Source organism: Xyrauchen texanus, chromosome 17 (genome assembly GCF_025860055.1).
Source record: "Xyrauchen texanus isolate HMW12.3.18 chromosome 17, RBS_HiC_50CHRs, whole genome shotgun sequence".
Lineage (NCBI taxonomy): Eukaryota > Metazoa > Chordata > Actinopteri > Cypriniformes > Catostomidae > Xyrauchen > Xyrauchen texanus.
Window position 1 is genome coordinate 29,740,369 of NC_068292.1, and position 27,544 is coordinate 29,767,912.

General features: G+C 37.2%; 1 protein-coding gene across 6 annotated transcripts; it reads right to left on the reverse strand.

Moving 5' to 3' along the window:
- Window positions 1-455: 455 nt before the first annotated feature.
- Window positions 456-20,229, reverse strand: phf20l1 (PHD finger protein 20 like 1). Of its 6 annotated transcripts, none has more exons than XM_052147224.1 (24): window positions 20,149-20,229; window positions 19,074-19,209; window positions 18,610-18,784; window positions 16,648-16,743; window positions 15,879-15,963; window positions 15,273-15,361; window positions 14,620-14,791; window positions 13,907-14,041; window positions 10,664-10,728; window positions 10,337-10,568; window positions 10,022-10,156; window positions 8,664-8,846; window positions 8,400-8,459; window positions 7,947-8,237; window positions 7,636-7,821; window positions 7,491-7,550; window positions 7,302-7,403; window positions 7,079-7,222; window positions 4,925-5,112; window positions 3,418-3,517; window positions 3,049-3,244; window positions 2,510-2,765; window positions 2,254-2,419; window positions 456-1,733 (listed from the first exon to the last, which is right to left on the reverse strand). In XM_052147224.1, exons 2-24 carry the CDS (start codon window positions 19,154-19,156, stop codon window positions 1,591-1,593), a joined length of 3,342 nt encoding a protein of 1,113 aa, XP_052003184.1. In that variant the 5' UTR covers window positions 19,157-19,209; window positions 20,149-20,229; the 3' UTR covers window positions 456-1,590. The 6 variants fall into 6 exon arrangements, with proteins under 6 accessions (XP_052003184.1, XP_052003187.1, XP_052003183.1 ...); XM_052147227.1 differs by lacking the exon at window positions 20,149-20,229 and adding an exon at window positions 19,943-20,120 and having other exon boundaries at window positions 14,620-14,788; XM_052147223.1 differs by lacking the exon at window positions 20,149-20,229 and adding an exon at window positions 19,943-20,120.
- Between the last annotated feature and the right edge of the window lie 7,315 nt (window positions 20,230-27,544).

Below are 27,544 nucleotides of genomic sequence, written 5' to 3' on the forward strand. Positions count from 1 at the left end.
GTGTCTTATATACCATGTCCAAGATGTGCACAGTCATACCTGTTCAGCAATGTGTGTTGTTTTAGGTTTTTTTTTACTATCAAAACACAAACCTCTCCAACCTGGTTAGAGAACCTGGTGATGAATAAGAACATTTTGGACACTGAAGTGAGCAGCCAAGCCAGAACTTTTGAGAGTGCTTCTGTGAAAAGGAGTGTCAGCAACTAACCTGGCAGCTTCTCAAAACCCCTTTCAACTACAGGTAAGAGTTACCCATTGTTAATACATTTTAGTACATTTTGCTGCCCTTTTACTTTAAAGAATAATAAAAGGTAATGCAGCCTGAACGTTTTCAAGAACAATGGCAGTTACATTTGTGCTCTTTCTGTAAATAATTAATATTTAAAATCTATGCTATCTGCTTTTAAATGCTCCAAAGAATGAGAATGATCTAAAAATGTATCACCATACACAAAATGTAGAGAATATTTTAATGAGGTTGTACATACAGATACTTACATCAGGTCTTTAAATAAACTCTTTAAATGTACAGCTGGTATCTCATCAAAAGAAACTTCAAGTCTTAAACCTAAAACACTTCTTTACAGATTAATAGAAACTGAGATTAAACAGGCATTTTCAAGTATTGTCCTCGTATGCCTTAGTTTTTGTGTGGTTTTTCTTACTGTTATAAAAACTGTATATACCCCCCCCTCCCCCAAAGAAAACTGAACAAAAGGTTTCCAATGTTATATGCATTTACATCCATTTTAGGATTAGCTTACTCGAAGGGTAGCATCTCACAAAGTATCAACATGATAAACAGACCTTGATGAGAAGAGACCAATATCTGTGGACTAGCTGGATAATCTGCTGTTAGAGAAGCTAACTTTCTTGTCACTCACTACAACATCCATCCATCAAGACTGTAGAGAAACATGCCAAAGCAAGTATTAGACATGAATTGTATGAAAACTACTTCAGTGTTTGTCTAATAAAAGTCTATTGGAATTGTGAACATTTAGTACCAGTGAATCGGACTGCAAATGAGCCTAACCAGGCCTAAAACGTAACATCCATTTCAAAAACATTTAACAAAATTTAATGTGCCTGAAAAAACAGATCACAGTGGTGTTTTCTTTTTTTTCTTTTTTTGGCACTTTTGGGACCATTCACCTTTTGAGTGGGAGAAGCCTTTATGATTACATTTTTATACCAAAACTGTATGAGTGTGATGCAATCTCTTCAGTCCTTACATGTAAAGAAATTAATCTGCCATAGTGACCTCTTCATATTTCGGTGGAAAAACGAATCAGATATGTGGTTATTTTTAGACTCGGCATGTATGTACCGGCATCTTCCTGTTTCACACATTCACGAATGTTCCTTTATCTCATACTTTGTATTGACAAGCATTATAAAATTGTCCATTGCCAAGCACATCATTTTCCTCTTGTTCTCTTCCAAGTCCAGCATTACTCACACATCTACTGAAAATGAGCATTATTTTGAATGCACCTCCTCAAACATGTAGAGCATGTGTGTGTAGAAACAGTAGATGGTGTTACAAGCACAGACTTCACACTATAATGTGTGTGTTGTCTTGGTGCATCACACAGAGCAGAGGGTGCTCATTTGCTGTACTTTTCCCAGGTCCGTCAGAAGTTGTTTGATTCGGCACTTGAGCTGTGGAAGTCGGGCCAAGGGATCGGGAGGCTCCAATTCACCCGTGAAGTCCAACCAACTCTCCAGCACTTCATACAAGAACACAGACAGGGGAGGAGACAGAATTCAAGAATGAAACATTATCAACTACTAAATTCAATATATATATATATATATATATATATATGTATGTCTCTAAAGATGTGGATCTCATGTGACTGTTCTAGATTAGCAATGACAGAATTAAATAATTGGGTCTCTCATTTGTTCTCTGTTGACACAGACAGTTCTCAGAGCAGTTAAACATGCAAAGTTGGTTTTTCTTTTTCTTATGCCATTTTACTGATAGCAAAATATATGAGATGGCAGGAAATGGGGAGAAGGTGAAATACGGGACAAAATATGGGTCAGAGGTGACCCAGCATCTTCCACAAGCACCATGACTAAAAACTGTAGAACCATAGCTACAACAGATGTAAGTTTTCTAAAGAAATAACAAACATTGCCAAGCTCTATTCAGGAAACACTTTCATCAAACATGTCAGTATAATGACATGCCACCATTATAGATATTTCCAGTGTAACCCCCAACAAAAACCACCACCCTACCATCAAGCTCTTTCTCAATGAGTTCCATGCGGCCCGAGAGCTGGTTCTGAATGTCTTCAATGTGTGTAAGTAGGTTCATCTGCCACTGCAGGCAGTTTCTGGCCTGTTCCATGGACCCCAGGTTGCTGTCATTTCCACAGCTAGACAGTGCAATGGCACTGCTTACCTACAAAAAACAATCAAATAATTCATTCCAAACTCTCTGTATCCATTAAGATACTGACACAGATTTGATAGAGATTTGTTCTTTGTTTACCTCTTCTTCGTTTATATTAAATATTGTGGTGTGCAAGGCTGTTTGGGTCCCCTGATCATCCCTTTGAGCGTGTTCAAGGCTTGTTCCGGGAGGTTTCTGGTAGCTGTGCTCGCTGGTGATATAGGTTTCAGGGTTTGAGTCCTGGTTGAGGTGCTCTTTGAAATGTAGGCAGTCTGGAACACCCCCCATAGGCTGGTCTTCATCAGAGTTCACCCAAGACCGAGCCCATAAGTGCAAATTTGGGTTATGTTTGTTCCTGAGAAAACATGATATGTGTGTTTTGCATTGTTCTTGCATCTTTCCTCTACAGTTGCCAATTCAAAGTTACATTTAAAATCTGAAAGCACTAGAAACCATAAAAACGCAATTGAAAGCACAACCATTGCTACACAAATCAAAAGTTGTATTAAAAAAGCGAGGTGAAAGGCAATTTTCCCCCCATAATGTCACCTTTATGTATGTATATATGAAGAGGAAAAGACCTGTTGGTGGAATGTTCAAAATTTGGTAGGCCTTTGGAAGGGCTTGGTGGTTCTTACTGTAAGATGTCCATCTTGAGCTGAAGGCCATGGAGCAGGTTTTTAACACTGTAAACATCAGCAAGAAGCTGGTGAGTGGAAACAATCTTCTTGGCATTCTGATGCGAGTAGTTCTCTGCGAGGAAGGATAGGCCATACATGTGGCCCTTTTGGAGCCAGTCTTTATCATGACGGTATTTAGCACTCCACCGCTGACCTGAGAAAAATGCAAAAAATATCAGCCTGGTAACAAACTTGGAGAAAAAATATATCGGCACTGAAAGGATTTCAGTGTTCAGTTAACATCCTTGATTTCCATCTTAGAAACAGTCATCAGACATCTACACATTAGGAAGTATAAAGATGAAGTTCAAATCATGAAAGATGTACCTGGAGGATCTCTGCAGATGTAGCAGATGTATTGTTCGGGGATGCTGTCCTCCAAAAGTCCCATACACACACTGTGCTGCCAGCACATGCACTCCTCACACTAGGGATAAAAAAAAAAGAGATGTATATCAGAATCTATTATACACAATACTGCACTTCAGATCCAAAAAATATAGACTCTGGAAAGCAACTATTTCAGCACATTTCATCACAGTCTGATGGTAAGCAAACAGGGTCACTATTTATAATCTGATTGATGCAGACTGAGGAAGTAGCTATGTGGCTTAAGATGTCTCCTGCATGAGAAAGCTTCTGTACAGACAGAATAAAAACAAATTTAAAAGGAGGAGTAGGCAATTCCTAAAAAAGACAGTTGATATTTGAACTCAGTCAAACAAACACATCCCTTCCTCCAGTGCTCCTTCAGAAGTTCTGGCTGCCAAATTCATACACAAGCATTGCCAAGGCAACGACACTAGTAACAACTGGACTAGCTGACCAAGACAAATATGGCGGAACCCTGTGCATCTGCTGTCCGAGGGTAAGTTAGCCTCAATAAGTGGAAGCAATCTTTATCACTATGAAAATTCAGGTGGCATATGTTTTTTTGTAGTACTGTAAAAAGTGTGACAACCCTGTGAATAGGTGTGGAAGCGAAATACTTAACTTAGCCAATGTCTAAGCCGAGGACAAACTTAGCCAATGTATCGATTACATTATCGCTAGTAACTCAAATTAATCCCACTGTGCTAGCAAACTTGTGTTTTTAGGCCGTCGTGGCTATAAAAACTTTTGCAAATGTTGTATGGACATGCAACCATGATATAGAGCAAACAACAACACAGCAAGTAATGTAAATAATGTTAGCTAGGTAGTTGGTTAGCAAACTGTTGCTACAGTTGCTGTTATGTGAAACCTAGCAAAACTAATTTTACCTACCTATCAAGCAGAAACAGAGCAACCTCCACATCCATCTTCAGGAATTTCAGCTCTCACAGGTCTGTCCACCGTTGGAAAGCCTCTCCGATGTTTACACGGCTCCTAGCCCTTGCCTTATTATACCCCTTCCTTTTTATATTTGTCTGATCTTTTTCTCTTGGGCTTTTTCTCGGCCATCTCTCCAGCTTGGAGTTTAGCAAGTTAGCATTAGCCAGATTTACCATCCCTCTTCTTCTTCTAATGAATTTCCCTCTCACTCACAGCCCCATTTCCCCCATCACCCCCACCACACACACCATCCTGTGCATGAGCACGAACCACCCCCTGTTGCTGGTTGGCTGGAATAGTGTTATGTGGATCAGTCCAATCCACTTTGCTTATTTTCCCCATTTACAGAGCCAGGGCTGTGTACAAACACCAGATTTATTTTCCACGCGCACACACACAGAATGGACAGCTAGCAGACCGTGAAGAGATGTTTGTGGAATTTGACAAAAAGTGTATTGGATTAAAATGACTTGCTCCACATTTATGAGTACTTTTAGTGTCATTCGAATAATAGCCCTACCTGAATCATGAAGCCGTTTTCTTCATCCATCTCACAGATACAGCGGACAATCTCATCATCACCATCATCATCATCCTCATCCTGGAAGTCCTCCATGGTGATAGAGTCTAGATCCTGGTTATACTCATCTCCACTGAACAGCAAACTCTCAGTGGTTGAGTCCTCCAGGAAGTCAATGTCTGACAGGTCTGAGATAGGAAAAAGAAACCACTATTTTATATGAGATGAGGATCAGACATCAATGCTAAACTTTTAAGTACTGCAACAGATTTATTACTGATTTACACTGATGCATTATATATGGTTAATTAAATGATTATGACAACTTAAAGGTGCTGTAAGGAATTTTTTTATGAAATGATATGCAGAAAACATCCCTATTACCTGTCAGATTTCACTGAAATAGGTGTAATATCACACCTTTCTCTGTGAAAAGGCTAGGCTCAGTAAACAGTGGGGCTTAAAGAAATCTGAGGTCCACAGTCAGATCCTTTGTTTAGCCAATCAGAAGATTTTTTTTTTGCCTGTCATTCATTATGCACATTCAAAGGGCAGCCCATATATGCTTGAATAATTGCCAATATGGTGTCCTGCTTCCACATTTGGGGTCGACCGATTATAGGCCTGGCCGCTAATTGGATCCAATATTCATAATTTCTATAATTATTAAAATCGTTATTTTGTCTGATCTGATTGCTGATAAATTTAAAAATGCGCTCCGTTGGCTCTGATGCCACCGCATCTCTCTGAAATGTTACTGCTTGTAGTCTGGCTCAATGTCGGTTATATGGTTATATATCACAAGTAAATAGCCAATAAACACTGTACTCCAAGGTATGTGGGAGAGGTGGGAAAGAGAAAAGCAGCAAGAGAAAGGTAAATCATTGAGAGGACAAACTGTTTTCAAAGTTAAGAATGCAGATACTGAAGATGGTCACCAATTAGCGGACCGCGGTCAGGACCCCGGATTTGTTCCCTCTGGACAGAAACACATCATGACGATGGTTGCCCCATCTCATCATTTCTATACTTTAGGTTAGCAGCACGACAAAACAACTGAGCTGTGTACTCAGCAAGAGCTCTGGAGTATAGATTGCACTGATCTTTCAGCGCTATTTTTCTCTAGCACCAGCGGCGGCTCGAGGGGGGGAGGGGTGCTGCCCCCTGACAGAAGCCTGCCCTCCATCAGATGAATAGCACTTGAGCACCCCACCCCACATGTTAATCAAATGAAAATATAATAATGTTTTTACAAAATAGCATATTATTCTTTAGCAAATAAAATGCTTGTATACAGAACCTCACAGCACAATCCAAAATACAACACTGGATGAATATATTGTGTCAAATAAAGTGCTACTTTATAACAGAGCATCAAAAATGTAAGATAATGTTTAAGCATAATACAACTGCTACTGATTTATTATTAGTAGTAGTATAGTACAGTGAATATTACATACATTTACAGTAGTGATTTATTTCTGTCTTTTTTCCTATAAATTTAACTTTTATTTTGACTGTGTCTCTGTGTTGTTTTGACCAAGGAGTTCTGACGCCAGATTCCCTCTCTGGAAAAGCCTGTCGTTACTTGACTCCAAGTGATTATTAAACTGCACAAGGCTGCTATTTAATTAAATAAGTATGTACTCTCTATTTGCCTCACGCTACAACGTGAATTTGCACTCCATTTACTGTCATCTGCAACAAACAGTGTGTGGGATGCTCATGATGGTGTTTTCCCTGTATGTTAAAAGGTATAAGTAACTGGCATCAGCACAACACTGTCTCCACACATTCACAAGCGCTCAATTTGAATTACATGCAAACTATATATTTAAGTAATTAAATCACAGAATTTGCAGTTAAATAATCTCACTAGGACATGATGTGATTTTAATTTGTGGGCTGAATGTTTACTTTCATCAGATGGAATCGGTTTTGGAATAGGAACATTTTTATGAATACAAGTACCAGTACATGAGTGTGGTATCAGGACATCCCTAGTCTAGTATGTCTGTGTGTGCGCATGTCTTTGGAGAGCAGGTTTTGGAAAGAGGGGGCATGGCTAATTCAGCAACTGGTCTGGTGGAAGTTCCAGAACGGCTAAACTCGCTAACAGCACCTTTAATCATATTGAGAGGACTGCTGACTCACTCTCTCCAGTAAGGTCGACAGACAGTATGGCACGGGGGAATTGGAAGGTGCTGTGCTTTGAGAAGGCACTGGAGGAAGAATGATGTAGCGGGGAAGACTGTCTATCCAGGTAAGCCAATGACATCTCTTCCAGGTCTGAATAACCTAAGCACACAGTTGAGAAAACAATCACCCTCTCAATTCATTGGAGCAAATACACAAGGGACCAGAAAAATTTACTTACCGTGCTGTTTCGATTTCTTCTTCTTTTTTTTCTTTTTCTTCTGTTTAATTCTGAAAAGGTCCTTCTCTTTTCTGTCCCGCCTGTCTTTATCTCTCTTTTTCGCTATGGAAGAGAAAGAAATTCAAGATATGGCAACTTTCTGGTTAAGGAAATGGAACTTTGAGAAGAAAAAGTGTTCATTAAACTCACCAAAAAACTGACATTTTTCCTCTAGTTTGAATTTTCGCTCTGTCTTTATACATAGTCCTGCTGAGAACATAAACCATTAGAGAAGGAAAAGTACAATGTAAGGTTACTCCATCCACCATCTTTCCAATCAGCAGAATTAACTCACCTGCATCTAGGTGCTTTTCCTTCTTGAGAAACCTGTCGTGGTGGTTATCAAAGGGTGGAGGTGGTAGAGACACCTCTGTACTGTCTGAACTGACAGAGGCAGAGGAACGTTTCTTTTTACAAAACTTTGGAGGCCGCACATAGCCAGTGCTGTCCATTTGAAGCATGAAGCCTTGAGATGACAGAGCTGAAATGCAACAAAGAAGAGCACTCTGTAATTCTGTTTGTATAACAAGTTACTCAAAATTTCATGGCCATTTGATTTACATGATCCTGATAAAAGCACAAACATACATCCATAAGGAAACCTACAGGAAGAAGTGGAGACGGTCCTGCGTCTCTTGTTTTCTGGGGTATCGGAAGGGGTGCTAGTAGGCATGGAAGCAGATGTGGCCCTAGTGCGGCCCATCCTCTCTGGTGAGCAGACCTTGCCATCCATTTCCTTTTCTGTGTTATGATAGTACTTCAGGTGATAGTCCAGCAGCTTTGCTTTCCGGAATGCTTTGGAGCAGCCAGGGACTTTACACTTAAATTTATTATGGTCCAGATCTATTAGAGACTCATTGGGAGCAGTAGGGTCATCAGATTTCTTGGTATTTATAACTGTGGAAGGAAGAGAAGAAAAAGCTTGATTATTAATTTTAAATAAAGATATTGATGCTTGTAGCTTCAAAAGACATGTAGATGGCACAAAAAAAATCATTTTATCAATTTTAAAATGCAACATCTAAATCAAGTGAATGGAAGACAGGCAACAATTCATACTTGGCTCTCTGGTATGTTTGTTGGTTTTAGGTATCCTGGAAGGAACTTTCTGACCAGAAGCTGGACATAAATAAAAATAAATTAAAAATAATTTAAATACACATTATTTAATAGTCTGCTGTTGACAGTACAGTATTTTGCTATCCTGGTAAGTGTTATGTACTGTATGTTGGTAACGGTATGTTTACTGAATCAACTAAACCCAATATGTCCTTCATGGAAAAGCTTCACATCATCCACGGTATGCTTACACAATCAACATACCTATTGCTATAGAAGGTGAGTTTTCTCCAAGCATTGTTTGATTACTAGTCAACATGTCAGTCATCTTGTCCTTCTCAGCGATTGGTGAATGAGCACTGCCAGTGGGTGGGGCTGATGATGTACTTCCTGAAACTGGCTTTTGTGAAGAAGCTTCTGTTTTGACTGCAGTGCAGCAGTCTTCATCTAAAATGAGCATTTTAACATTTAGAATTCAAACATGATAGGACAGGGATACAGACCGGAAAACTGGCCTATTATTAAGTGAACTCAAAAAGGAGGTTGACTTAAATAATTACTTTACAAAAGCATATGAAAGATTTGAGCCAATTTGGAACATCAGATTGCATTTCAATCTTATGAAACCCTTGGTTTAATTCTAAATTGCACTAATGCAAACCCTTTTACCCAAGATGGTAGAGTTTGTGGCTCTATATTAATACTAGAAAATACAAGCCATGTTTACGGAGAGGATTCAGGCTGGCCTGGGTCCACTTTCTGCCCAAAATATTATGCCCAGTAAAAAAAAAATAAAAACCAACCAACCAAAGAAAGAAACGATGCTATACTGTAAATGTATAAAACAAAATTATATAGTGTTGCTATTGAAAATAAACACTATGTACACTACAGGTCAAAAGTTCTGAAACACTCATTCTTTAACATACATACACATACATTTTATATATATATATATATATATATATATATATATATATATATATATATATATATATAAAAATAATTTGTTTTATTTTATTTTTTCCTTCACATTTTAGAATAATAGTAAATTCATCAAAACTATGGAATAACATAAATGGGAATATGTTGTGACTAAACAAAATCCAAAATAAATCAAAACTGTTTTATATTTTAGCATCTTCAAAATAGTCACCCTTTGCCTAGAATTTGCAGAAATGTGCTCTTGACATTTTCTCAACCAGCTTCTTGAGGTATCACCCTGGGATGCTTTTTAAACACTATTGAAGTATTGAATATATCCCATCTATGTTGATCACTTATTGGCTGCTTTTCTTTATTATTTGGTCGAAGTCATCAATTAAAAAAAAAAAATTATTAATTATATTTTAGTTATAAAATAAATTAATATGGTAGCACAATTATATTTTTGTCTACAAAACTAATTAAAAAAAATGTAAGCATACGCCATCAGATCAAAAGATTTTTAAGACCATGAGAAACATTTCAGTCAATTGTTTCCAAACTTTTGACCGGTAGTGTATGTATCTAACTTTCCTCAGTATGAAGTGCTCTACTATGACACAAAGTTTCAAAACAAAGACTGGACATAGAAAAAAAACCTGAAACAAAACTCCACTTATGTAAGCTTGTGTCCTCACTAGTTTTCTGAGAGCTGTCTGTGGGTGGAGGGTGGGGGATGGAATCCCTCATGTGCGGTGAGTTGGGGCAGGTCTGGTCAGAGCTAGTCACTAAACGCTGAGAACGTCTCCTTCTCTGGGGGGAGTTGAGAGGGGCTACACAAAGACATACATATTTCCGTAACATGTGTGTTATATTACATAGATATCTTTAGATTTACGGTATATGAATATGAAATATCTTCATATGTTTTACTTCACTTCTGCTGATATCTCCAAACACATTCAAACCATACAAACACTTAACAGAGATTATCTTCACCCCAGGTGACCCACCAATGTGTGCGCTGTCTGGGAGGGTTTGTGTCAAGCTGAGTAAAGGACTGGGTTCAGGAGCTATGGTTATGTTCTGACTGATGGAGGTGGACTCTCCCGAGTCGTGCTTAAACCTCCTGGAGCGAGACTTGCACGGGAAAGGAGCAGGAATAGAGAGGGGTGCTGGGGATCTCTGGGCACTGGCAGACTGGTGTCTCTCCTCTGCTAGACTAGCTTCTTCTCCTGACATTTTCTGAAGATTGTAAAGGTAGAAAAGAAACAGGTAGTTTACTAGGCGATGTACTAATAATCACCACATTAGTCATGGTATGTCAAATTCATCTGTACCTGCTGTGCGGTCACTGGAAGCTCTTTTGGATCCATTTTGCTTTCAGACTCAGTGTCGGGAAATCCTGGATGATTAGAAATGAAAAATGCACACAAAATATCAGAATCTAGGTCACAGTATACTGGAAATCACAGGCATGATAACTCATGATCAGTGTTATTAAACCGTGGTGCTCAAATTGTTTTGCTTCAACGCAGAGCTTTTACATTGGACCAAAATTGCTTATTGTACAAAAGCAAATAAAAAAAATCTTTTCAAATCAAATATTGATGTATTACTATTACAATGAACTGCAATAAAATGGTTTTCAGGAATGTAGGCATGCCAAAAGATCTGTTAAATGTTGGCTACTGCCTACTTCGGTTAGCTTCTCCTAACTGACTGATACATTTGGACAAAAATACAGTAGTTTGATTGGACAAACAGACTTTGATGTCAACAGCAAAAGAAATACTATAAAAACAGACCCAAGTCTATTTTGGGGTAGCAATCCACCAGTTGAGAACATCTAAAAAGATGATCATAAAATAGAAATCAATAAGGTTGATTTCATGTCCAGCACAAAAATAAAAACAGTTTAGGAACTTTAGCAAGTATGTTTGTGAACAGTGTCGAATTGGCCATTGGAGAATCTGGACATGTGGACAGCTATCAGGCTGATGCACATTATGATATACAGCATATTTATATATCATATTTTTATATATATATATATATATATATATATATATATATATATATATATATATATATATATATATATATATATCATATTTTTATATATATATATATATATATATATATATATATATATATATATAAGGGCTGTCGATTTAACATGTTAATTCAGCGTGATTAATTTTGATTAAAAATAACACGTTAAAACAATTAAATCGCAATGCCCCCGGATCGTAATAAAGAAAATTCCTGAGAAATGCAAGAATGTAGTACCACCTGTTTACTCCAGAGGGCAGTAAGTGAAGCTTCAGCTGCATGGCAATGCGCAGTTTAAACAGAGAACAAAACAACCCTTCAGCAGGCAGCACAACACTAACATGCATTACATTCTTGCGTTCAAAATAGTTGGAGCGCAAATTCGAACTAAAGCTGCGTTCACACTGCCAGCGACATCGCGAGAGACAGCGACACTATCCAATTCATTTTCAATGAGAGCACAGTGACTTCCGGCAATACAAGCTGTCGCTCTCTCTCAGCTCCTGCAGTAATGGAAAGATCAGGGGACCCACCCTCTGCAGCAGCACATCAAACTGGGTCCTGTCAAGCCTGAAGTACTGCTGGAACCGGACTTCATTCAGCCGCAGCTCCTGCACCAGCTGGTGGTACTCACCATGCTGACTCCGAGGTTGAATGGTTTTGTGGACCCAGACAGACTGGCATTTGCGTTTTCGCCGCAGATAAACAGCCACTATGGCAAAGAGCACGCCTTGTTTCTCGTTCATCTTTGATATAAAGCATTTTACAGTATGTACTGATTCCATTTATATTTAGTCTTTTCCCTCCAAAATGTTTGTTTTTAGCAGCAAGAAAACTGATTGGCTGTCAACAGCAATGGAATGGCATCTGTGAATGTTATTTATAAACGTTACTAGGCAACCAGTAGTGGGAATGCCCACTAGCGACCTAACCGCCAGCCACTGGCGACATGCACGACAAAGTCGCTGGCAGTGTGAACGCAGCTTCAGGGATCTCAAGATGTGTTGTAAGTATTAACCTATATTTAACTTGACACAGTGACCTAAAAATGTTACGTTTATAACACAACGCACCCGAGACGCTACACAAGCATGCCTGAAGCAGGTACACATTGACGGGTCCTTAAACAAGCCCTCATAATAAATCTCAAACTGACTGACAAATTCAATTGCGAAATGGATTGCTGTGAACTGTATGTTTTATTGTAAATATTTAAAGATAGATATGTATAATTATTTCATCATTATATATTGAATTATTGTTATATGAGGGGCTTTCTCAGCAAATATTTGTATATGCGATTAATTAATCGGGACACAATGTCATTAATTAAATTAAAAAATTTAATCGATTGACAGCCCTAATATATATATATATATATATATATATATATATATATATATATATATATATATATATATATATATATATATATAAAATATAAAATATAAAATATAAATACGCACACATATATACATACATACACACATAGAAGCCTGGGTAGCTCAGCGAGTGATCCTAGCTAAGTCTCCTAAGCAACCAAATTGACCCGGTTGCTAGGGTGGGTTGAGTCACATGGGGTAACCTCCTCGTGGTTGCTATAATGTGGTTTGCTTGTGGGTGGGCGCGTGGTGAATTGTGCATGGATGACGCGGAGAATAGCGTGAAGCCTCCACATGTGCAGTGTCTCCGCGGTAACGTGCTCAACGAGCCACGTGAAAAGATGCGTGGATTGATGGTCTCAGACACAGAGGCAACTGAGATTCGTCCTCCGCCACCCAGATTGAGGCGAGTCACTACGCCACAACAAAGACTTAAAGCGCATTGGAATTGGGCATTCCAAAATGGGGAGAAAATAAACACAAACAAACAAAAAAAATTAAAGGAATAAATCTCCTTTAAAATGTTACATTATTGCTGTGCAACATTTAAAAAAATATAAATGACTACCATAATAGTTAATTCCTCAATGTTTCAAGGACCCATCTGTCAATGGACCAAAGAGGATCGAAGAAAGACAAAGGGGCTGTTCACATCGAACATGCCCTTGTGCTACAAAAAAGCTAGACGCAGCACAGAATGCAAAAGACTAGTGGCATGTGAAAGGAAGTTTGCACAAAAACACTGTTGATCAACCGGATCCATGTGTTCTTCTATGATGACCAGTTACTTAAAGGTAAGATATTTTCAATATTTCTATTCACCTATTTATCTTCCAGCTGCATAAAGATAAGCACCCAAGATTAAATGAGGTTGTACATTGTGTATTATAACAATTTCACCGAGTCGTCATTAACATCAGTCAGTGATTCATAGGATGGGTCGATCTGTTCTATTTATGTGCAACATAGCCTATGAAACCTACATATAAATCAATCAATAATAATAATAATAATAATAATAGAATACATTAGATATCTATGGATAAATATAGTCTCTCGAATCCGACCCTGTTAGTAACCCATTTCTTGTCATAAAATTTAGAAACAAACCCTTGCTTTGAGTAGTTACATTTTGCGAACTGTTACCTGTCCCTTTGCTAAGGCGAGTCCTTTTCCTGCTACACATGTTGCCTTGTCTTTTGCTTCTCCTCTTCATCGCAGTGGATTCAACATCCTTAGCAGCTGGTTTACTGTCCTCTTCTTCTGACCCCAGGTCTGCTGCTTAAAGCAAGAAACATACACATGATTAATATGGCTCACAAAGTTATGAAAATGCTAAAGGTGGACACTGTGCTGATTGAAGAGAAGTCTTCAACCACATGATTAAATGTACAGGTTCATGCAGGAAATTGTAACTCAACAAAGATCAGTGAGAACATCACCACAAAAGAAAGACATGTCCAGAAACTAAAATTCATCAAGCAGGCGCAAAAGAACAGTTTCTGTGTCAGTTTAACTTTCTAGATTGCAGAAGATTTATAATTGCCTCAAGACTTTTGTTAGAAGCAAAAGTGTGTGTGACATACTACACTTTCTAGATTTTTGTAAAGATTTGCTGGAAGACCAGCATTGTATCAGTGACCCCAATAAAAGGTATACAGTAAATGCAAACACAGGGCTGTCCATCATCATATTAAAAAAACATGAATACAGGGATTTAATGCATTTTGTTATAAGCAGTTTTACTTACAGGGAGGACAGCACCAATACAGAAGTTACTCCCAATTCCTTAACCATTCATCTTCAGTTTTTTTTTTTCTGTTTGAAGGAAAGAGAAAAAATCCATACAAATCAATTACCGAGTTTCTCCGATTCAGAATCCTCATCATCCTCGTTATCAAGCTCATCATCCGACCGCTTTTCCTTCCTGTCCTCTCTGTCCTTGTTGCTGTTGGCGCTTGTGCGAGGCCGGCTCCCTCCTTTACTCTTAGCTGCTGCTGTGGCTGCCTTCACCAGAGCAATCCAGTCCTGCTTGAACAATAACAATACACTATCAGTCACAACTGACATTGATTGGACACAAACAAACAGCTGGCCATGGCTAGCATGCAAAAATAGCTTTTCAAGCTATTAATAATGTAGTAAAGGGAACTGAGGTAGAATAAAGTGCTTTGGCATCCCTGGGCTGCCTGACTGGCATCAAGCAACTGTAAGCTGTGTGGACCAGCTGCTTGTGTCTTCAAATATTATTCAGGATTGACCCCATGCATTTTACCTTCTGAAAGAGAGGAAGAGGTCAAGGACATAACTAAAGTGCCATACTTAAATATACACTCAACTCTATAGCAAGTTAAGAATTGATTGCTGCAGGTCATACAATAGTTACAATGCTCTGTAGCAATGCATATCTAGAACATTATATGGAACTTCAGACTGCCTATCTGATAAATAAAAGGAACAGAAGTGGACCCTGTGAAGTCTCTGAGACACAGAAAACCCTTGAAAAACTTACTTGTCCTTTTGCATCTTCAGGCATGGACTTGATATGGATTCTTTTCACACAGCGAATGACTCCATCATAAAACTGTACAGTGTAAGTGCCTACAGCAAAAATAAATCATACAAATATACAGCAAATCATATCCACCAAATGTTATTTTTAATTTTGTTTCGTTTTTAAGATGAAGGATGTTTGTATTTATTTATTTTTTACTTCTACCTTTACCACTGGAAATATGTCAAACTAATAGTGCACATTTTGACATTTTCTACTTTAGTTGCTATTATGTAGTTGTGTATGAATGCAGAGTTATTTTATATAGCAGCTCTGATTTTTTTGAACAAGCTTGTTTCAGGCTTCCAGCCAGATCTATTCTTTGGGTAAATGCAATCCTTTCCAAAATAGTATTTGAGAAGAAAACATTTCCTCATCTATTTGGAATAATCAATACAGTCAAGCACACCAATCTGGTGTCAGATTAATTTAAACAGAATCATAAAATAAACTGTAACACCTCATCCTCCAACTCAATTCTTTCCTGTAAAATTGATACTAAACAGTAGAAGTATGCATAGAGGGCAGGCATGGCTGAGGATTAAGGTGCATGATGTATCATACCTTCCTTGTTGATACTTTCAATCTTGGCAGGGTAATAGCGGCAATCTGTCCATCGAGCAAGCACTTCCTCACCATCTCTCAATTCCTAGAGGTGTGCAATAAACAAAACAGAAAATAAATTAAGTATAATGAATAAGCTTTCATCAGTGATGAAAATAACAGCAAGAAAATTATTTCTCAGATCATTTTAAGCCGTTAGATTATTTGCAAGCTGTACAGTTATCACCACAAAAAACAAAAAGCTATGGCTGTGATCATAGAAGTGAATGGTGAGAGAGCAGAACAAACTGTGATGAACATGAGGCAAAACTCTGATTATTTCATTAAAAACTTATAAAGCTGATTACAGCAGTTAAACAACCCGAAAAATACATATTCAAATCCAATTCAAGTACACCAAATTAGAATAATTCATTTACAGATTCTTAATTGTGTTATCAAACCATTGCATGGTTTGCATTACATTTCAATGATAGTTTTTCCATTTTGTTTCTTAAGGTCTGTGTAGCACAAAGGAAAGCCATCTCTAAATAAGTGTAACAACACAGGACATATGGTGGAATTGTAGAGTACACAATAAAGGCTCTACAGACCGTGTTGTACACCTCTTTACAAAGGTTTCAAAATAAATACATTTTTTAATGGTTGGTTGATCCCAAACAGAACATTATAAGGTTTTGCCTATGTGGTTAGGGAAAAAAAACTAAAAATGATGAGACAACCAGTTAAGAGAGCCAGATCAAGGTAGACAGGCAACTGAGGTATGTACTTGTCTCTGCTGGGATAAGTCTTTTTGGTCCTCTGTACTCTCCGAACTTCCAGGGAGCTCACGAAGGCGTGATGTTCTCATCTCGCCGAGTCTCTCCTGGCAGAAATGTTTGCAAGACAAGAATTAATCAATCATTCATCTCATTAACAAGTGGTTAATGAGATTTTCTTTTATTTCATTTGTGTGACTGAAAACTTTATTTTACTAAACTGAAAAAGTTATACAAGCTTCATTGGCAGTCAACAAACTTCCCTGAATTTCTCATTCTTGTGAAGCCATCCTAGACATTTTAGACCAGTGTTTCTCAACTGGTGGGTTGCAGGTCGAAAGTTTAGTAAAAAAAATGTCTGTTTGTATCTTACATCAGTTTCAGTAAACTTGTTTACACCGATTAAGTTTGTTAGAGGTGGATACTGTTTGATACAGATAAACATAACATGCTCAGGCTTTCAAGAAACAGGAACAATTCCTGACATTACATAATTACATGTGTTGGAAGTTTGCATTGTATTGATGAACATGCAGATTTCAGATATAAAATCGGTGATTGAATGACTAATGTCTACTCACTGAAATTAGATGATTTCTTATTAAGTCGATAGGGACACTGGAATGTTTGGGCATAGCAATATAGAGGCGCAGTGGCTTCACTGTTATGACGTAATTAGTAATCCAGTTCTATTTTATATTGACCTTATTCACGATAGCGCCATCTATGATTATTAATGGGAATGACAACAAGGCTGTGAGGAATAGAATTACCATCTCTTCAATGGCACGAATGGTATAAAATAGTATAAAGCTCCTAGATCACATCTGAATTTCCACAACTCATGTTGTCTGGAGTTCTTTGTATACTGAATGTTCTTGTACAGATATTTTATCAATTTTTTGTACACTTTCTTATGGGATATTGCTTACGGATATTAATAATAATAATAATATAACCATTTAATATTATATTATTGTTACTATGAGTATTACAACGACAGTTTTGAATATTACACTTTTATACAGTTATATAAATATATATATATTTTATATAGATATATTTTGTAAATATATATATATATATATATTTTTTTTTTTTTTCTGTTGTAATGTCTTCAATTTAGAGCATAGAGCTCTCATTTCAGCGGGAATTTTATTTAGAAAGATCTTTGAAGTTCTTCCTGTCTGTGATGGGTTTGTTATAATCAAGCTTCCCACAATTCACGAGCTGAAATCTCCAAGCTGCAATGGAGAAAGTGTTTATTTGAGAGTTCACTGCTGTTTATACACTCAACAAACTGAACTGTGGCTCTGCAAAAATGGATACTATTGGACACACTGCATGAAAATCAAGCATTAGCATTGAGATTTCATCTCAAACCTCTCACATTACATTACATTTTGCTAATGGCATCATACTTCAATATGGTACCAAAATTAAAAAGATGATGATATTGTACCGTTTTAAATTTTTTGCTATCGTGATATTTCGTTCGCACCAGTATACCGTGAAAGCCTAATATAAGGGCTTTAAATTCTGTACCTCCAAAACTTGTGGATAAATTATTAAGTGTTCCTCCTGTGTTATATATATGTTATGTTGGAATTATGTTTGAAAATAGGAAATAAACTGGATAATAAATATAAACGGCTTATATAAATAGTCTCTTAAATTTTTAAAAGGAGGGAGAGAAAACTTCTTGTATCTGTTGTTGACATCAACAACAAAATTAAAGTCACTTGATACATGCCCTTATACTTGAAAAATTTATTAAATACAAGTTACGTTTTTTACTATGGTAGGTCGCAACTTGATGTCCAGTGTAAAATCGGGTCCCGAAGCAAAACCAGTTGAGAACCACTGTTTTAGACTATTTAGACAACAGACTACAAAGACATACATCTTACATACTGTAAATATGTGTTCATTAACAGATCTGATTCTGTATAAAGGAAGTACTGCAAACATACAGACATCTCTTCTTCTTCTTCTTTGACACCCTCTTTGTGGAGTGTTGGTCTCTCTAGTGGCCGAAGTCTCTTGCTGTCCCAGAGAATCCATTCATCATACCGATGACTCCAACGATCAAAATGCACAAGCATCTTTCCCTCATCATAATCAATCTTCTCAATTCGTGAAGGGTACCTGCAATCATTCACCATGGATTTTGGATGAATGAACAACTGGAGCAAACACCACAACAAAAGCACTGAACATTCACAGAACATAAGTATGCACTTTATGGTTCATTAAACAACTATCTTGAGGGCAATAAAGTGGGCACAAACACAATAATAAACATGAACAGATTCATCATGTGAGTATATAAAATTAGTTATGTTATTCTAAAACCATTGTTTGTGTGACACAAATATGATAGCAGCAGTTATTGTAGCTTGTATTTTATAAATGGGTTTTCAAAATAAATTTGTACCATTTCTGTAGGTAGTCTTGGGCCTCTACCCTGGCTCCAACTTCAAAATCGATCCCCGGTCGATTTGGAGGTTTCTTGCTCATTTTGAGGGTACTCTTCCCAGGTCTCTCTCTCAAAACACAAATGCACTCTGGTCCTGTGGACGCACATATGAATGGAAATAAATTATAGACAAATCAATTAACATGTGGAGGCAAATAAATTAAAAAAAACTACAGGACCTGCATGGACAAGAACTGGACACATTGAACTTTATATTAACGCATTTTAAGTCTTTGTCTGTTTAATCATGCATTGCTTTTGCAAGGTCAGGATTTATAAACGTATCAAAAACATGTACAGTTGCGTGTAAGATGAACCAGCTGGCAAGTTGTAGCTTAAACAAGGCCTTTGGCTAACCCAAAATATGTTGATACACTTCTAGCCAGCAAATTTAACATATATTCTTAAAACTTGTACACTTGCCAGGAAGTAACACAGTCAACAACAAACAATAGCAAAACAAATATATGAACATATATTGAAAGGCTCGCAGGTGACAGTGGCTGACTGGCTAACTCCGCTAACCAGCTACTTCTGATAGCCTGGCACACTATTTAAAACGTTCTGATAAGATTTGTTTAGCCTCTAACGAAAACGGAAAGCCTTATAAAAGTACCAGACACAAATTTAAAAAATAAAGACAACATTAAAAAGACAGGATAACTGACTCTTCTCTGGATTATAATAGTACGCTAATGCTAGGTACTGGAGAACGAGATTCTTCTCTATTTTCTGCTGCTCATAAATAATTTTCACATTTAAAAAATACTAGCAAGATGTGAGTATAAATAAGACACCACAACATAAAATTTAAAAAAAAGCCAAACCTCTAAATGTCCAGTTAGCACAGTGGAGCTAGCCAACCAGCTAATGCTGTACCAGCTGACTAGCTAAAACGTTCCGAGGGGATAAAACTATTTTTCCAAAAAGACAAAAATGACAGACCAGTTTCATTTTTTTTATGGGAAGACAACTCGAAGATTAACAACTGCTTGTTGACATCCGCTATACGAGTTACAGATGTGAGATTTACCTTAGCAAATTCATTGAGAGGTTAGCAATTAATTCCTATAGTGTTTTATGTTCATTCCAGCTCAGTTACTTTTACCCAAACTACACGGGCGCGCGCACGCACGCGACGCACAAACAAGAACGCGTTTCGCAGACTGACCAATCAGCTATTGTTGTATTGTCATCGGTTGTCGTAATACTGGCAGTAGGGAAATATCACACAACAAATCATTACTACGTTGATATGTAATATCCACACTTGTATGCGATATAAGACTATGGTGATAGTATTTAGTATTTATGGTGATAGTATATATGTAATCTATAGTATATGTAATCACAGAAAGAGGAAGAGTTTAAATATACAGTATGATTTTCACAGATTGGTGGAAATGTTCCAGACCTGAAGACTGGCATTTGGATCTCTCTCTCTCTCTCTCTCTCTCTCTCTCTCTCTCTCTCTCTCTCTCTCTCTCTCTCTCTCTCTCTCTCAATTCAATGCAATTCAAAGTAGCTTTATTGGCATGAGTATAAACAGTACAATATTGGCAAAGCAGAGGCTGTATGAAGACAGAACTACATCTGTAATTAAATTTAGTCGAACAATTTAACAAATATAAAAATAAATAATAAATACAAAAACAAGATCAGAACTGCTGAAGACCAAAGTGTTAAAATAGCTGAAGAGAACTGACATATACTTACACATAGATTAATATACACACTTAAACTGAGGGTCACTGTGGTGAACATTGGGGTCACACACGGGGGTAAAACACAACACATATTCACCCACTGTCTCTCAGGCTGTAACACGTTAAAGCGTATCTTGCAGCCAGTGCTTCTGTGTGTCCCTCTCCAAGTATTATATCAATTTTTTTCTTGTTCTGTCATGGTTATAAATTTGTCTATGCTGTTTGTTAATTTATCTATATAAATGTCCCTTGTATCTTGAAATTTTGGGCAGTGAAGGAGAAAGTGCACCTCTGTCTCAACCTCACCTGTCATACAGTGAGCACCAGTGGCGACTGCTGGTCTTTCAAAGAGGGGAAGCTCATTTTCGGCCTACATTATAAACTTATTTACCCTATTTTTTTGCACTAAATCAATCTTAGGTGTTGATCTGCCCTGCTGTTTAATTCTATTTTTTTCCTCGTAAGGAAGACTTTCAAATGGCTTCGCCAAAATCAGGTCGACAATATTAGCACCGTCTGCCATCGTGCGCAGTTTCACCCGTACGACGCTAGCCTAGCCTACTGTATGTATGAATGAACGAACGAACGAACGCTCTAAAACAAAATATATTAAACTTGGTAAAACTGAAACAAGGAATGTGGTGTATAATTGTGTGAAATGTATTATGCAAATTGACTAGCAATTTCGCCAAACAAATATAAAGAAATAGGTTGCAGCAGTATGTCTTTCGACTACACTTGAGAAATCCACGATGGGACTGAGCGCGAAATAGCTTCAGTGACTTCTTATAGTACAGATTCGCTGTCAATCAAAAGGAGATGCAGTCTTTCGACAGATCCTCCAATCATCACGCGGAAGCCCGGAGTCCGGGCCAGCCCACTCCTCATTCACCCCCAGAGACGCTGAGCGTCCGTGGGCGGGACATAATTGCAGCATTTATCCAATGACCGTCTATTTTCGGAGCACTGAAAAAAACTGTTCAGAGCAGCCCCACTGAAGTCAATGGACGCTCGGCTTCAACAGGGAAATGCACTGACGCTACGGGAATGTATGAGAAGTAAATCGAGTCAGCCGACCTGCTATATGTAATGTAGCTGATTCTGAACGAACTCGTCTTCGAGATGAACGTGTTCTAACGCATTTTTAGTCAATAAATTGTTTACACAATAGTACATATTTGACCATTATTTTTTTGACATTATAGGGGAAGCTGAGCTTCCCTTGCAGTCTTAAAGAAATCCCCACTGGTGAGCACACACCCTTTCTTCTCTGGGTAACCATGTTTTTCTGTGTCTGCCTCTCTCGATGGCGAGACTGTGCTCACTCAGCCTGTACTTGCTCAGGATCTGTCTCTGCTTTGTATCTCTGACAGTCAGGAGATACTCTTCCAATTCATACTTTGATTTTAGAGTCCGATAGAATTGTAATTAGCTTTGTGTTTTAGTTTCTTGATCCCAATGTTCCAGATAGGTGATTTGAGATTTTTTGATGATCTGATTTATTCTGATGTTTGGTTGTAAAGCAGTGCTGGTCTGAGGCTGGTTAGTGTTAGTAGTGTTAACCAGGTTAGTGAGTCTAAGGAACCAGCTGACTGAGGGGACTTTTTTCGGGATTCAGTTCTTGGGTTTGTAGCGCTTTAAAATGAAGTGACTCTGTGGGACTTGATTTTAAATGCATCCAAAAATGCAGAGATCTTTTTTGTATGTTAATAATCAATGGGAATCATCCTAATTATGCCCTACATGCATTATTGTGTGTTTTCCTTTGTAATTTCAAAATTAATTTGCAGAATTCTGTGTGTAGGGCTTCTGTTGGATGTCTGTCCAATCTAGTGTAGTTCTGATCACTGAGTGGACCCCATACCTCACTTCCATACAGCGCTATGGGCTGTATGACACTATCAAAGATCTTACACCAGATTGGAATTGGTAATTCAATATTATAGAACTTTTTCTTAATAGTGTATAGAGCTCTTCAAGCTTTTATTTGAAGTGCATTCACCGCCTTACTGAAACTCCCTGATGCAGTAATAATCACCCCAAGGTAAATATACTGCATTGTGTGCTCTAGTGCAGTACTGCCTGGAGAGAACTGGTATCTGTGTTCCTGACAACTGGGCTTTTCTGAAAGACCATAATGTTTGTCTTCTTCAGGTTTACTGCCAGGGCCCAGTTCTAGCAGTAGTTCTCCAGTAGGTTCACATGTTGCTGTAGCCCCTGTGGGGTGGGTGACAGCAGCACCAGGTCATCTGCATAGAGCAAAATCTTGATGTCTATGTCTTGCAGAGTTAGTCCAGGGGCTGTAGACTTTTCCAACTGTACCGCTAATTCATTAATGTAAATGTTGAAGAGTGTTGGACTCAGACTACAGTCCTGCCGCACTCCTCCCTTCTGGGTGAAGAATTCTGTTTGTTTGTTGCCAATTCTTATTGCACATTTGTTGTCCAAATACATCGATTTAATGATGTCATAAACTTTACCCCTACACCACTTTGTAACAATTTGTAATATAGTCCGTCATGCCAAATAGAATCAAATGCTTTTTTGAAATCAACAAAGCATGCAAATATTTTCCCTTGTTTGGTCTGGTGTATGTGTTTATTATAAGTTTACAATTCTATTATTTAAAATACTACTAAATAACTTCCCCAGATTACTGCTCACACAAATGCCTCTGAAATTATTCGGGTCCAGTTTGTCCCTACTCTTGTGAATTGGAGTAATAAGTCCTTGGCTCCAGATGTCAGGGAAACAGCCTGAAATAAGTACAAGGTTGAATAATTTGAGCAAAGCAGTCTGCAGGTCAGGTGTGCTGTGTTTCAGCATTTCACCTAAGATGTTGTCAGCACAAGATTTTTTGCACTTTTGGCTTTTAAGTTTTTGGACTAATTCGTCACGTGTAATTGTAAAGTCAAGTGGATTTTGGTTATTTTTTATTGTGTTTTCATATATTTGTAGTTTTTGTTAGACCTGATTATAATTATCATTTAGTTGTCTTGGTGGGATTTCTTTATATAAGTTTTCAAAATGTTTATTCCAAATTTCTTCATTTTGGATTTGCAAATCGTGTTGTTTTGTTGTGCTCAAATTATTCCACAAATCCCAGAACTGATTTTGATTTATTGATTGTTCAGTTTCATGTTAGCTTTTGGTGAGATGGTGATGCTTTTTTACTCAAATTGTTTGTTTGTATTGTTGTAATTTGGAACTGTAGTCAATTCTTATGTCTGTATTGTTTGGTTCATTATGTTTCTGATTTGATAATTTTCTGAGTTGTTTTCTTAATGTTTTGCAGTCTGTGTCAAACCACTTTTCCATTTTGTTAGTTTTTTTTAGGATGTTTTTTGCCTTTCTTTTTCAACTCTTTTTTACAGGCTAGTTTTTGAAACATGTTATTGTTTTCATTTGTAGCCAGATTTACACTATCCTTGTTCATTCCAAATAGTTTGTGAATAAATGTAGTGATTAGGTTTTTCAGTTCTTCAGAATTCAGGGCCTGGATATATTTGTCTGAGCTGTGTGGAGTCCATCTGTATCTCTGCTGTACTTGATACATTTGACAGTTCTCCATACTTCTTTGTTTTGCTGTGTGGTGTCTTTTATTATATATATTAGTTTGGTTATGATCTGAGAGTGGAGTTTGCTGTCTGACAGTGAATGCACTGAAGGAGGAGGGGTCCATGTCAGTGATGGCATAGTCAACAACACTAGCTCCAACACTCTCTCTCTCTCTCTCTCTCTCTCTCTGACAAATGCAGTTGTGTTGAACTGGAAATAATTTCTTCTATATGTTATGTTGTGTATTTCAGGGAGTGTAAACTCTTCTGCTGATGTGTTTTATGGTAGAATTGTACAAGTAGAAGTTTATAGTGGAATACAGATGTAATTCTAAATTTCTATTGCGCAGCCGTTTGTATTACAGTTTTTTCCAATTGCTAACCCACAATTTTGCAAACTAGGCTGGTTTTATCAAAATACTTAACACAATTCACAAAACCACACACCCAAACTGCAAAATACCTCATATATCCTGCAAAATGAAGCACTGCGACCAAAACTACATATAGCATTATCAAAATCAAACGTTTGCACGAAATGGCACAAACTTCATTCATTCCAGATTTTTGTCTAACCAACTACACACTGTTGTGCACAATGAAAAGCACTCTCATCTTTAGTATGCTTTGCCATAATACTAGAATAGTTCAAATTGTAGAAAATTCTTCAGATTGTTCACATGCACAGAAATATTTGCAGATACACACACATGCTAATTAAACATTTATTTGTTTTATTTTTCACCAAACAAGTCAGTGCAACATATGCACAGCTGATATATTTACATTGGACTGAACAAAAATATGCTCACAAAAAACAGTAAACAGAAAAATAAAATTGCAGAAAAAATGTGCTGAAAAAATATATAGAAAAAGAAAAGAGGCAAGAAAAATAATTAGGCAGCATCTTGCCGCACAGCTGGGTCTTCTTTGGCCATTAACTCCTCTACCAGTTCTACCCCTACATCTCACTCTTCTCCCCCTCTCATTCTCACCCTCCCTCTTCCTCTTCCTCTCTCTGCAACGTCTTCCATTGTTATTGTAAAACAAAAGGTGCTCACTTGTGGTCTTTTCATAGTGCTTTCTTCCTGATTGAAGTGCTAACAATGAACCATTGAGGTGTTTGGCCAGGTGACACATGTATTGGCCAATTAGCTCATGTAGTGTCATTTTGAATGGCAGTGCTTTGAAATGGCAAACATGTGACTTTATGTCAGATTGTTGTGTCTTATGCAGAGAACCCTGTGCAGTGCATGTAAAAGTGCCATTTTGAATTGCAAAATGTGTGTAAAGCAGAAAATGTGTTTAGACTTTTGGAGACTTGAGAATTGGAAAAAAATGTAAACACAAAAACAAATCTTCAAACTACATTCACAAAACCCTTGACCTAGCTTCAAAACCATTTAATCTGTGCTCAAAATCAAACAATGCTTTCAGATCATACACACAAGCAAGTCAATATATAAGCACTTCAGAGCATTCATTAGACACTATATCAGAAAACGGAGAACACGGCATAAAGGCCATGTTTTTTTTTTTATTATTGTATACAGTAAGCGCATTTTGCAATTACTGTAAAAAAAATATAGTTATCACAACTTACAGTAATACAGTGAATATATACTGTATACTGTAAGTACTGCAAGTAATACAGCAATGAATGTCTGTATATTCAGCACTCGTATACTGTAAATAGTCCAACTGCAAAACCACAAAGAAGACTCTAAATGAAAAACACAGTACAGTACACTCAATCATGTTCTGCAATTGCAAAATCAAAGTCAATGAGAGATTCATTCTTCCTCAGAATCAAGTCTTTGTGCTTCAGGTAGTTTGTACAACTGTAGTTGTAGTTGTGTTTAACTTTTGCAACACAAGTGCATCACGGTGCAAAATGTGTTTTAGTGAGTGAGAATGTGTTTGGAGTTTTGCAAAAAGAGTGGATGAAATTTGCAAATGGTGTCTAACTACCTGAACTTTAAGGTTTTGCCAAAAGAGTGACTGAATAGACAAATGGGTTTAGGCCACTGAGCATTTGGTTCAGAAAATGGGGTTTAGTGTTTTAGCAATTAAGAAAAACTGTAATGCAGAGTGTTAGGACTTTCAAATGAAAGGAGGATGCATTAACATTTTAGAAACTTTATTTATAAATTGTAGGATTAAGGTTATTGGATTCAAAGACTAGGAAAGATATCAATATATCCTTTACATTAAAACTAAAATGATACATAAAGTTATTTATTTAAGCAACATAGTAGCAGTAAATATCACAATATATGTATGTATTGACATATTAATAAAAAAGTATAATTTATTCACAACATGCAACACATTTACATTTAAAATAATTTAATGTTCCATCATGTGGCCAGAAGCATCATGACAGTTATCAAAGATAAGATTGTTTGTTCCTCCAGCCTTTACAAACAGATACGGTTTTGCTCCCACCTACATTTTTCATCTCAACAATATGTAAAAAAAAAAAGTCACTCTAAAAGCAGGACCAGATAGGACACGCATAAGATACTGTCTACACAATTTTCAAGTATGATGTCTTTAAACTCTTGAGCCTTGTTTATATTGCTACATATTTTATTTAAACTAAGTCATATACAAAACTGTTGATTGAATCTTAATTTTACCTGACTCCAGATTGGCTGAGTTGCCTATTTGGAAAGACATCCCCTCCAGAGGTCTGTTCAAACTCTCAGCTTTAAACACTTAGGATTTGTACAGTTTTGCCAAATCAGACTTTTTGGAAATTTTGCATATGCAGAGAAAGTTTTGAAATGTAGAGTTGGTATTTAATGAACAAAATGTGGGTTTGAGTAGAAAATTAACTATTTGGCAAATTGTGTGATGTAGGTGTATTGCTGTAAAAATTAATATTAAATATAGGTAAATGCTTGTTAGAGATTATATATATATATATATATAATATCTCCACTGGGCGTGCCGACCCGAAGGTCTGTTGAGAATTACAAGCCCTCATCTCAACCCACAAGACCCCATAACATTTTCTGTGGAGCTACATATTGCTCTGTTTGTGACTTTTTGGAAAGAAACATTATATTGACTGTGCCATGGCACAATCAGTTTTCAAGTTTATCCATAAAAGTGCCATCAAATGTACTTCTGTGCCATGTTTAGAAACTGTTTTAGAGAT